Source organism: Diabrotica virgifera, chromosome 7 (genome assembly GCF_917563875.1).
Source record: "Diabrotica virgifera virgifera chromosome 7, PGI_DIABVI_V3a".
Classification (NCBI taxonomy): Eukaryota; Metazoa; Arthropoda; class Insecta; order Coleoptera; family Chrysomelidae; genus Diabrotica; species Diabrotica virgifera.
The window spans coordinates 89,401,214-89,414,319 of record NC_065449.1 but is presented as its reverse complement, the minus strand read 5'-3'; the positions used below and the strand labels follow the sequence as shown (position 1 = coordinate 89,414,319).

Below are 13,106 nucleotides of genomic sequence, written 5' to 3'. Positions count from 1 at the left end.
AAACGTTCCATGTTTTTTTTTCGGACAGAACTTACAATTGATTTGTTACCATTTCATTAAACTCTCGTGCAAGAATCAGACGGGTGTTTATCACCAACTGAGCATTTTAATCAGTGGAACACGAAGAACATATCAAATGACAAGAATCATGTTGGTTAGTAATAGCAGTCTGATTTTTGCTTAAGAGTGTAATGAAAGGGTAACAAATCAATTGGATGTTCTGCCCGACAAAATACATGGAATGATTTCGTAATCTGACGTTCCAAATGTTTAAACTGTTCCACAATTAAAACTTCCCCTGATCCAGTGTTCCAGTACATCAAAGTTTGTCCGACTAGACACCGATAAGCTATTAACAAATTTTCAGCTTGCTATTAATCAACTTTTTTTTGGTACGCGGGATCCAGGTCTATGGACTATTTGGAATTTTTTTTCGCATGGAATATGCAAAAAGATTCCTACAGTAAACTAAATAATTTTTAGTTCGGGGTTATTTAAAGCATTTTTAATTAAAATGTATATTTTTTGGTTTTCTGATTATTTTTATGCAATTTGAAATATTTAGTTTTACTTTGTATTTACTTACTGCATGCTAAGCATAATAATTTTCCCATATCAATGACTAATTCTGGATTCCTTGATCCAGACAGAAATATCGGGTAAAATACGAAGGTATTCGAACCATGAATAAACAAATAAATTCACTTTGAAAACCTATTATATGCACTTTATTTTTAAATATACCAGTATATGCAAAATTCAAAAGAAAATACAAAAATATGCAAATGCATATGCATATGCACTATTGCATATTTGCCTGACTCTGGTAATAAGATTTTTATTTTATTTCCGCGGCTATAATTCCGCTGTAGTTTTAATAAAAATTTGTTACAAAATTCCAGATGTAGTATGTACTTAAAAAATAGGTCAATTTTTATAGCCGCTAGCAAGCGAGAGATTCAGTCACGCACAATAAGTAGATATAGTCCAGGGTAATAAGGTTATTTCCATGACACTCGAGCAGCCAGGGTACTGAAGCGTTTTTTCGACAGGTAATACCTATAAGAGCAAACTGCAACTATTTCCTGCGTAGGATCTGGCGGCCATTTTTCTTTATAAACAATTAAGTGTCAAAAAATGGCATTTTTCATTTTTTTTTCAAGTCAATGGAAAACAGTGACACTTATGGTTTTTTTAGTACAAATATCTTTGAGCTTATGGAAAAAGCTTTAAAATGACGCATTACAAAGTTTGATATGCTCATTTATTGTTAATATAATTGCGAAAAAAGGTCGGAATTGCAAAAAATATTAATTTCGCAATATCTATTATAAAAATTAGTGTATAGCTTTGAAATTTTTATCATATAAGGGTTCTTTGGTGCTTAATATGTGATAAAAATTTCAAAGCGATTTATTTAATTGTTTAAATTTTATTCAAATTCTTTATCCCAGAGAGCATTTTTTTGCAATAACATAAGTCAGAAAAAATGATGTTAGAACCATTCCACAGGTGTCAAATGAAAGAGTATGAGCTATATTTTCAACTTGGTTTAAAAAAAGCGAATAAAAAATGCATTTATTAGTAATAAATAATTATGCAAAAGTATCGTAAATCTTTCCTTATAAACTTTTTATTTTGTTATATAAGAAATTATGTATATTTATTACAATTTTTTATCAATTATGATATAAATAACATTACTTGGTAGTTGAGCACTTAAAACGGGGTAAAAAAGTTAATGTTTTTGGTAAAAGTTATTCAAAAACTTTATAAGGAAAGATTTACGATACTTTTGCATAATTATTTATTACTAATAAATGCATTTTTTTTGCTTTTTAAACCAAGTTGAAAATATAGTTCACGCTCTTTCATTTGACACCTGTGGAATGGTTCTAACGTCATTTTTTTCTGACTTATGTTATTGCAAAAAAATGCTCTCTGGGAAAAACAATTTGAATAAAATTTAAACAATTGAATGAATCGCTTTGAAATTTTTATCACATATTAAGCACCAAAGAACCCTCATTTGACAAAAAATTCAAATCTGTACACTAATTTTTACAGCAGTTATTGCAAAAATAATTTTTTTTGCAATTCCGACCTTTTTTCGCAATTATATTAACAATAAATGAGTATATCAATCTTTGTAATATGTAATTTTAAAGCTTTTTCCATAATCTCAAAGATATTTGTACTAAAAAAAAATCATAAGTTCCACTGTTTTCCATTCATGTGAAAAAAAAGGGAAAAATGCCATTTTTTGGCAGTTAATTGTTTATAAATAAAAATAGCCGCCAGATCCTACGCAGGAAATAGTTACAATTTGCTCTTATAGGTATTACCTGTGAAAAAAACGCTTCAGTACCCTGGCTGCTCGTGTGTCACGAACAGGGTATATTTTTGTCTTATTACCCTGGCCTAATACTATTTAAGTATGTACGCACATTCAACTCAACACACACATCGACAACGCCAACAAGCGCTCTTAGATTTTGTCACTCCGCTGTAGGGTTAGTTAAGTTGGACCGCGTTATGTAATAGCGGATTAAGCGCCAAAATGAAGTTTTGAGATAAATCGGTTTAAAGATTTTAAATTTGTTTTTGGTACTATTTCTAAAATATAGTACTGACATGTTTCATATTTAATATATTAATGCAAATGTAAATAGACTTTTACATGTGTTTAAAATTTTTTAAAAATAATTTATATTTTAAAAGTTATTCGATCAAATGTCGCTTAATTCGTTAATGATTTTTTAAGATATGCATGAGTTAAGATCCGAATAGCGGATTAAGAGACATATTTGGCGCTTAATCTGATGTTACCTGACAAAGGATGTCTTTTAATTCGATATCTTAAACGTTAGTATATATGTTATGTTTTGTAATAAAGAATTAACCGACTATTCGTGGCGCTTGATTCGTTATTACACTTACAAAGATGCGGATTTTTGTTTATGACAATGGATTATGTACCATTATTGGCGTTTAGTTCGATATTACAAATCCTAGTGTGGGATTTTTTTTAAGAAAATAAAAAATGTCGCTTAATACAGGCATTCAAAAACAGCTTTTTTTTAAATTTTTTTTACAAAAAACATATTTTTATACATAGATTTGCGCCCTAGCTGCAAGATGGCACTATTATCTCGATTTTGGACTTTTGGCGGTTAATCCGTTATTACATAACGCGGTCCAGTTTATGTAGTGCTATATTTTTGTGCAGTTTTAATCAATAAAGTTCACCCTAGTACCAAAACCAGTGTTTTAAGTATAGTAGAAGTGTGGTCGTTCTCTCTGTATTACCAAACTTCGTCTGCTCCGATGGGGAAAGGGCGTGCCTAGAAATATCGAAGGAAGAATTACAAAAGCCGAATACCAGCTATATTTAAAGCACCCTACTACCCCAGTTTCTTTTTTTTTACTTATGTACCGTCTTTTTATTTGATCCTGGACAAATAATTGTTTCACTTCTTTCTTCTAATCAGATCACACTTTTTTCTTTTATTTCTTTATTATCTGTATTTGCAATCTTAGTTTCGGATGTATGTAGAATTACTAAAGACCATCTTAGGGTTCTGCAGATTGAAGGGCTTTTAGAACATTTTTGTCTAAACAATCTACTCCTATATATTGGTTATATTAAAGGTCGGTACACATATGCGAGCCGAACTGTTCGCGAACTGCTTGCGATTAGTTTTTTTAATATATTTATAGCAAACTCATCACAAACTTATCAAGATCCATGACAAGCAACGAATCATCTACGAACTAACTTGTGTTTAATAACAGTTTTGTCTGTGTATGTGGCATTAGATAGAAAACAAAGTGTTTTAATTTTCGCCTGCATTTTACCCGATTTTCGCGTGGTGCAGCGAACATTGAAAGCTGAGTGAGTGAAAAAGGTAAGGTATAAACTGTGCCCTACCTAATGCAAGAATAATATAAGTAAAAACGGTAAAAAATAGTATAAAATACTAAACGGACAAATAAAAGTGAGGTTAACAGCTAACAGATAAGCTTATAAACACTGGCGAACGCTGGTCAAATTTCAAGCGGTGTTGCCGGATTTAAAAAAAATAGAAACACCTGCCGAAAAACAAAAGCAATTTTGGTGCGTGGATAATTGGGCATACCTCCTCGTGGTTGAAACAGGTGTGCCCAGTTAACGCTACGTACAAAATGGCTGAGAACGAGTATAGTGTGGACGAAAAGACAAGAAAAAGAGGAGATGAATCGGAAGATGAGGCAGACGATAGCAGAAGTAAAAAAGTACATCGGTCGCCTGGGAATGATAGGCAACTAGAAAAAATATTGGAGAGCCTAAATATTATCACAATGGAAATAAGGGAACTAAGAGAAGAGCAAAAAGAGTACAGAGCGGAAATGAAGGAACTCAGACAAGAAAATGAAAAGCTGAAACAGGAAAACAGAGAAACCCAACAAAAAGTGGAAGAATTGGAAAATAAAATAGACAGAATGGAAAAGGACAAAAGACGAAATAATATAATACTGCAGGGAGTAGACATGGATACCTACGACCAAAACATAACAAAAGATAACGTCCAAGATTTTTTATGCAATGCACTAAAAGTTGAGACAAAAATAAAAAGCGCAAGAAAAATTGGAAGTAAATCCTGCTTGATTGAGCTCGAAAATGCAACGGACAAAGAAGAAATTATGAAAAATAAAGGCAAATTGAGAGACATAAAGGGAAAAGAAATATATATTAATGACGACATGGACAAAAATGAACGGATGATACAGGGTAAAATCAGAACGAAGGCAAAAGAGGCTAAATTGGAAGGAAAAAACGTCAAGGTAGGATTTCAAAAAATAAAAATAAATGAGGAGGTATGGACATGGAATAAACATCAGCAACAACTCTTAAAAATAGAAAACCAAAACAGAAACCAAAAAAACTAAACGACGTAAATGAAACGGTAGCAACAACGGCAATGGACAAGGAGACGATTGGGATTAAAAACAAGAAAATGAAAACTAATTTGGGAACATGGAACGTAAGAGGCACTTATGAAACTGGAAAACTTAAAGAATTAATTAGAGAAACAAAAAGATATGAAATAGATATATTAGCTTTACAAGAAACAAAACAATTAGACACAGAAATAGTAGAAATAGATGATATAGTATTTTTTAAAAGTGGGGGGAATAACAGATTGCTAGGAACAGGCTTTATCATACAGAAAAGATGGAAAACCAGAGTGATGAATTTCAAGCCGATATCAGATAGAATGTGCACAATCAGGTTAAAAGGGAATCAACGAAACATAAGCATAATAAATGTACATGCACCAATAGAAGACGCCACCGAAGAAGACAAAGATGCATACTATGAGCAACTAGAGAGAGAATATGACAGATTACCAGCATTTGATATCAAAATAGTAATGGGAGACTGCAATGCTAAAGTGGGAAAAGAGGATATATATGAAAATATAACAGGAAAATACAGTAAACACGATGTATCAAATGATAATGGTCAACGAATTATAGGTTTTGCCACAGAAAGACAAATGGTAATAAAAAGCACATACCAACGCAGAAAAGATATACATAAAGGAACGTGGATTTCCCCTGACAAAAGGACAATAAATCAAATAGACCACATATTAATAGAGAAGAAGCACGCCCATAATATAATAAATATAAAAAGTATGAGAGGAGCGGAATGTGACTCAGATCACTTTTTGGTAAGAGCAGCCTATAGAATAAATGCTAATATAAAGAAAGACAATCAAAGGGACAAAGAAATCAAAAAACAATTCAACACAGCAATACTAAAAGATAATATGACACAGAAGAAGTACGAACAACAAATAACCGGCAGACTAAACGAAGAACCAGAAACACTAGACCCGGAAGAAAAGTGGGAAAGCATAAAAGAAGCAGTTTTAAACACCAGTAAAGAAATATTAATTAAAGGTAATAGAAAACAAAAAGCAAAACAATGGTATGATGAGGAATGTCAAAAAATAGCAGAAGAAATTAGAAAAATAAGAATAAAAAACTTAAGAAATAATAGTGACATTAGCACACAAGAATATAGAGAATTGAAGAGAATTATGAAGAGAACATGCAGAAATAAAAAAAGAAAATACAACGAAGAAAAACTCAAAGTGATAGAGGAAAAATTCCAAAAAAAGGAAATAAGATCCTTTTACCAGGAAACAAGAAAAATGGAAAGGGGATATCAGAAACATAACCCATATATGAAAAATGAGGAAGGAATATTAATAAATGAACCCGGGGAAATAATGAGAAATTGGCAAACTTATTTTACACAACTTTTAAACAAAAACGAAGAAGAAAGGGGAACAATCCAGGAAATTGAAGATGACCATATAGTAATAGAAACACCTACGAGGGAAGAAATAGAAAATGAAATAAGAGGGCTAAAAAACAATAAAAGTCCAGGAATAACGGAAATATCGGCGGAAATGATAAAGGCAGGAGGAAAAAGACTACACAAGGAGATACATAGCCTGATAAAAAGTATATGGGAAACAGAAAGAATGCCAGGAGAATGGACCAGGGCAAGGATATGCCCCATACATAAAAAAGGTGATAAAATGAGATGTGAAAATTATAGAGGTATCGCGTTGCTAGAAGTCGTGTACAAAATATTGACAAACATCTTAAGAAAAAAGCTGAATCAATACACGGAAAAGATATTGGGCGAATATCAGGCAGGATTCAGAAGTAATAGGTCGACGACAGACCAAATATTTGCGTTAAAAGAAATCCAAACTACGTGCTACGAACATAAAATAGCAGTATACGTCCTGTTCGTCGACTTTAAACAGGCCTATGATACGGTAAAGCGGCAACAGATGTACGCACTAATGAAAGAAATGGGCATACCAAGTAAAATCGTCAGGATGGTAAAGATGACTATGGATAACTCCACAAACGAAATAGCATGGAAGGGACATAAATCAAATAATTTTGAAACAAAGGAAGGATTAAGACAAGGAGACCCACTATCAACGACTCTTTTTAATGTAATACTGGAAGGAATAATCAGGAAAAGTAAAATAAGCACACAGGAAACGATTTTTAAAAATGGCCACCAATGTATTGCATTCGCAGATGATCTAACATTATTATCGACAAGTAAGAAAGAGCTAACAAAATTAATGAGCAATATAATAAAACAAGCCAAACCTTTTGGTCTTCTCATAAATAAGGAAAAGACAAAATACATGATAATGGGAGAAACAGATAAAGAAAATGAAGACAATTTCACATTGGAGATAGAAGGAGAAAATGTATGCGCATTTAAAAGAGTTTCAGAATTTACATACCTGGGTGTAAAAGTAGATGAAAAGGGACATGGGGAAGGGGAAATAAAAGCAAGAATAGCAAAAGCAAACAAAAAGTATGGAGCATTGCGTCCATTAATGAAATCCAAAGATGTGTCAAGAAAAACAAAAATAAGAATCTACAAAACAGTTATCAGACCTACAGCTACATATGCATGTGAAACATGGGTGCTTAAAAAATCAGAAATAGACCTTTTAGAAAGATGGGAGAGGAAAATACAACGAGCAATATATGGAGGCGTGAAAATAGACGGTCAATGGAGAAGAAGAAATAATAAGGAACTTGAAGAACTATATAATGAACCAAAAATAACGACGGCAATCAAAGCACAGAGAATCCGATACTTAGGACACATAGAAAGAATGGGAAAGGCGAGAATGCCAAAAATGGTGCTATTACGTAAGCCAATACAAAAAAGAAGAATAGGAAGACCAAGAAGGAGATGGAAGGACAGCGTATATGAAGACTTAAAACAAAGTAATTTTGTAAACTGGAAAGAAAAAGCTTTGGACAGAAAACAATGGAAGGAAGTGGTGAAGAAATGTATGGAAAGACTATAATGTTAAGTGTAGTATTAAGTGTTTTATACAAACAAATGTAATATTGTATATATTATAGTAGTATAGGATATAGCATTATATATAAATATGTAATAGTAATTGTAAGGAAAAATTAAATCTTTCAGCCCTAGGCCTTCACGGCCTGTTGAGCTTAATAAATAATAAATATTTGTCTGTGTAGGAGTGCAAGCGTGGTGTGTGCTTATCCTTGGAGTGCAAGAAAATTGACATATTGTAATTTACATACTTAATTTTATTATTTTTAGTAGTAATTGTATAAAGTTTCTAACAATTAAACTACATTGAAGCTAGGAACATCGAATACCCTTTGTGTTGGTCCCAAAACCCGACAGAACGTGGTTGGTGACGAGCTGCGAACTAACAACTCGCAAGTTGTTTGTCCTGCCGTACGAATGTAGGATTCGCAAACAGTTCGGCTCGCATATTATATGTGCACCGACCATAAGACATTATCTGTGTTTTGTTATTGAAATTAGTGCATTTTTGGTCATGAATTCAAGAAAACAAGATAGGTTTACCAATTTCCTCAACGTAGGAGATTATTGTACATTATGTCTGTGGCTAGTATGTAGGTGTATATAATAGACCTGGATCCGGCGTACCAAAAAAAGTTGATTAATAGCAAGCTGAAAATTTGTTAATAGCTTACCGGTGTCTAGTCGGACAAACTTTAATGTACGGGAAAACTGGAACAGGGAAAGTTTTAATTGTGGAACAGTTTAAAAATTTGGAACGTCAGATTACGAAAACGTTCCATGTATTTTGTCGGACAGAACTTCCAATTGATTTGTTACCATTTCATTAAACTCTCGTGCAAAAATCAGACTGGTGTTTATCACCAACTGAGCATTTTAATGAGTGGAACACGAAGAACATATCAAATTACAATAATCATGTTGTTTAGTAATAGCAGTCTGATTTTTGCATGAGAGTGTAATGAAAGGGTAACAAATTAATTGGATGTTCTGTCCGACAAAATACATGGAACGTTTTGGTAATCTGACGCTCCAAATGTTTAAACTGTTCCACAATTAAAACTTCTTATGTTCCAGTGTTCCCATACATCAAATTTTGTCCGAGTAGACACCGATAAGCTATTAACAAGATTAAAATAAGTATGTAGGTTAATAATATATAAAACAAAGTATGTCCAAACTTACCTCAAAAAGGAAACCGACTTGTTTTAACATTTTACGTGTAAATTTAGGAACATGTGAAATTCTTAAATCTCTGTAATCGATTAAAATTAGATTTCCCACAGAATTATCTTCCCATATTTTAATTTCGTAAAAATGGGTTGCCGCAGTTGTTGCACTATTCGAATTAAACTCTTCTAAAGTGGGAAGAATCTTTGCTATCAAAACTCTGTGAAGATTTGGTGTCATATGTGGTAGTATGGCTATAGACCTATAAAAATTAATTTATAATTATTATACTATTATTAGAAACCGTTTAAAACATTTTTCTCAAAGACAAATATCTAATCTAAATTATAAATTAAGCAACAGGGATTCAGTTATTACATAAAAAAATCTAAAAGTTTAATGGTAACGACATTGATTGCAACATCTCAGTCATTTTAAGAACTAAAGTATTCTTGATTTGGAAATGCCTAATAGTGTAACGTTATAAACGTCACATGTTTGCTACTTTATTTTTAAATAATGATTTTATTGTATTTTCTTTCTTCTTCTTCTTGTAGTGCCTATCCGTTTCGGATGTTGGCTACCATCATGGAAATCTCTACTTTGCACACTGCTGCTCTAAAATGATTTGTGGTTGTGGTGTTGAACCACGTACGTAGATTTTTCCGGCAGGAAATCCTTCGCCTTCCTGGTCCTTGCTTTCCTTCCACTTTTCCTTGCAAGATTAGTTGCAGCAGTCCATATCTTTCACTGTTCCTCATGATGTGACCGAGGTATTCGATTTTGGCTGTTTTTATTGTGATTAACAGCTCTTTTCCTTTTTGCATTCCCAGCAAAACACCCTGATTAGTAATGTGGTCGGTATAAGATATCTTCAGAATTCGACGATAAAGCCACATTTCAAACGCCTCAATTTTCTTGCAGGTGGCGTCTGTGAGAGTCCACGACTCAACTCCGTACAACAGTATAGGAAAGACATAACATCGTAGTAACCTGATTTTTATGGGTATCGACAAGTCATGACATTTGAATAACTTTTCTGCAAGGGAAATGCAGATCTTGCTTTCTCTATCCTACATTTAATTTCTATGGAATGATCCCAGTTTTCATTGACGTTCGTACCAAGGTAGGTGTATGATTTTACTCTTTCTATTTGTTGACCGTTCACACTGATTCGTCCAAATTGCTGTTCCCTCTTAGAGAGCATCATACATTTTGTTTTCTTAGTGTTTAGCGAAAGACCGTATCTCTGACTGACTTCTGCGATTCTGTTCATTAACTCTTGGAGGGCTTCAGCACTGTCAGCGAATACCACTGTGTCGTCTGCGTATCTAATGTTATTGATACATTCTCCGTTAATTCGAATTCCGGCTTCAACATTGTCTACTGCTTCTTGAAAGATTTCCTCAGAGTAGATGTTAAACAGCAGTGGTGATATTGTACATCCCTGACGGACCCCACGTTTGATTTTGATATCTTTGGATTCTCCTGCCTCCGTCCGGATAGATGATGTTTGATTCCAGTACAGATTGCTGATAATCCTTAAATCATAGGTGTTTATTCCAATATTGTTTAGTATCTCCATCAGCTTGTCGTGCTTTACAATATCGAACGCTTCATGGTAATCAATAAAACATGCATAAATATCGCAATTTACGTCTCTACAACACAGTTCGAATTCATCAGTCTAATAGTGCGGACATAAATTCGTGTGCTGGTATTTTTACTTTTTGTTGAGATAAGTATATTACCTGCTTATTATATTTTAATTGATATACCTAGTACCTATTTCAAATATTGATTCTTGTTTATATTTAAAAGTTTTGTTTTGATTGGACGATTTATATATTTTATTAGAAGTATTGATTGAAAACATTTCAAATATTTTATAAACTATGAGGGAAAAACGGGCGGGAAACCGCCCGATTTAAATTTAAATGATTTTCCGAACAATACTAAAAAATAAAATATTGATTCTACTCATAACATTATTGATTTAGAAAATTGTTATAGACCAGGCGAAAAAGGTCCTTATTTTGTGTTCGTGGAAAGTAAAGAAAAACATATTGAAAGGCTTTCCCAATTAAAATTGGTCACTATATACTCCCTGATAAAAAATTAAGTAAAGAAGTGGAGGATATAAAATCAGTAGGAATAAACCGCGTGAAAGTTATATTTAAAACTATGGAATCGGCTAATTCGCTAGTTAACTATTATGTCATAAATCAAAATAATTTAGTAGCATATATTCCTAAATTTTATACCCACAAAAAAGCCATCATAAGAATGGTCGATACTACTTTCTCCGAGGAGTACCTACTAAAAGCCATAATTTCCAATAAAAAAATTGTAAGCGTTCAAAGAATGAAAAGAAAAATTATAGACTCAGATGGAAATTCCAGTTTAGTTAATAGATAGATAATTATAGTACAATTACTGGGCAATGAAATCCCACAAAACATACAAATTAATCTTTGTAACTTTCAAGTAGAACCTTATATACAACCGGTTGTCCAATGCTTTAAGTGTTTGCGTTATGGCTATTCGGCCAGACAATGCAAATCTAAAGATAGCAGATGCAAAAAATGCACAGGTTTGAATCATCTGGAAGATGAATGTCAATAAGATAAGGTTTGTATTTACTGTAAAAACAATGAACACATTTCAGTCTCCCGTAAATGCCCTGTTTTCACAAAACAAAAACAAATTAAACCTATTATGGCTCAGGAAAACATTTCCTTTAAAGAAGCTGAAAATATATATGTAAATCCTTCTTATGCTAAAATTATTACGAATAACAGGTTCTCGGCATTAAATAATATTAATAACTTTCCACCATTGCCTGAAATAAGGAAAACATCTTCTCATAGTTCTTCAGCCGTATTAACGAAACTCTTTATCAAAACAAATATTCCTACTTCCAAAAAACGGAAACCTTCCCCACTATCTCCCACTACAGAAATGTCACCAATAAAAAAACCCCCCAATTAAAATTAAATGCTAATACTGTTCTTCTTCCTAATACTTATAGGGACGAATACATGAACTGTAAAGAAAAGTCAGTACTTATACTATCTACATTCGTTAAACAACTTCAAAAAAATTTTCCGGCTAGCCCAGTTACTTTTGCAAAATCAGATAAAAAAGAATTTGTTAATAATATGTTTAATACCGACAATCACACAGATGGAATGGACTTTAATATTAGTGGATATGAATCCGAATATTAATAACCTTCCCGATTCCTAACCATAATATTACAAAAGAAAAAGTATGTATTTTGCAGTGGAACTGCAGATCTTTAAAAGCAAATAAAGCAAGTTTAATTAATTTTGTTAACAGTACAAATATTGACATCATTGTTATATCAGAGCTATGGCTTGAGCCTGACGAAAACTTTTTCTTAAGAGGGTTCAATTTAGTTAAAAAATGTAGAGTTGATGGTTATGGTGGCGTAGGTATTTTTATAGCGCAAGGGCTCGGTTTTAAAGAGGTTAATATCATTCAGTCGTTAAACAAAGATTTAGAAGTTTGCGCAATTACTTTACCTTCTATAAATTTATCAATAGTGTCTATTTACCGACCACCTGACGTGGTTGTCAATTTTTCCGACTGGTTACAATTATTTCAGCAGTTCAAATCCCATACTCTTTTTTGCGGAGACTTTAATGCGCACCATGATAGGTGGGGACTTATACCTGATGACCGACATGGTAAAATTTTAGTAGATGCAATAGATCATCTAGACCTTGTTGTATTAAACGATGGTACTCCCACTAGAATTAACTCTAGTGGAAACCATTCAGCTGTTAACATAGCATTAACCTCTCATTTTTTAGTTGATAAATTAACTTGGACGGTCTTAGATGACACTATGGGATCGGACCACTACCCAATAACTATCGACATCAAAATTAACCCTTCAAATTTTTCAATAAACTGATCTACTAAGTGGCATGGCACATGCGCAGACTGGGAATTATTCCAAACACTCTTAGGAAAAGATGTTACCCAGTTACTTACTGAAAAT

General features: G+C 32.8%; 1 protein-coding gene across 2 annotated transcripts in view; it reads right to left on the bottom strand.

The window, feature by feature from the left end:
- Window positions 1-13,106, bottom strand: part of LOC126888090 (alpha-tocopherol transfer protein-like) — a 75,537-nt gene that overhangs the window by 27,751 nt on the left and 34,680 nt on the right. For both annotated transcript variants that reach the window (XM_050656113.1, XM_050656114.1), the window contains exon 3: window positions 9,092-9,338. In XM_050656113.1, the coding sequence (XP_050512070.1) occupies window positions 9,092-9,338 (247 nt within the window). The remainder of the gene's footprint in view (window positions 1-9,091; window positions 9,339-13,106) is intronic.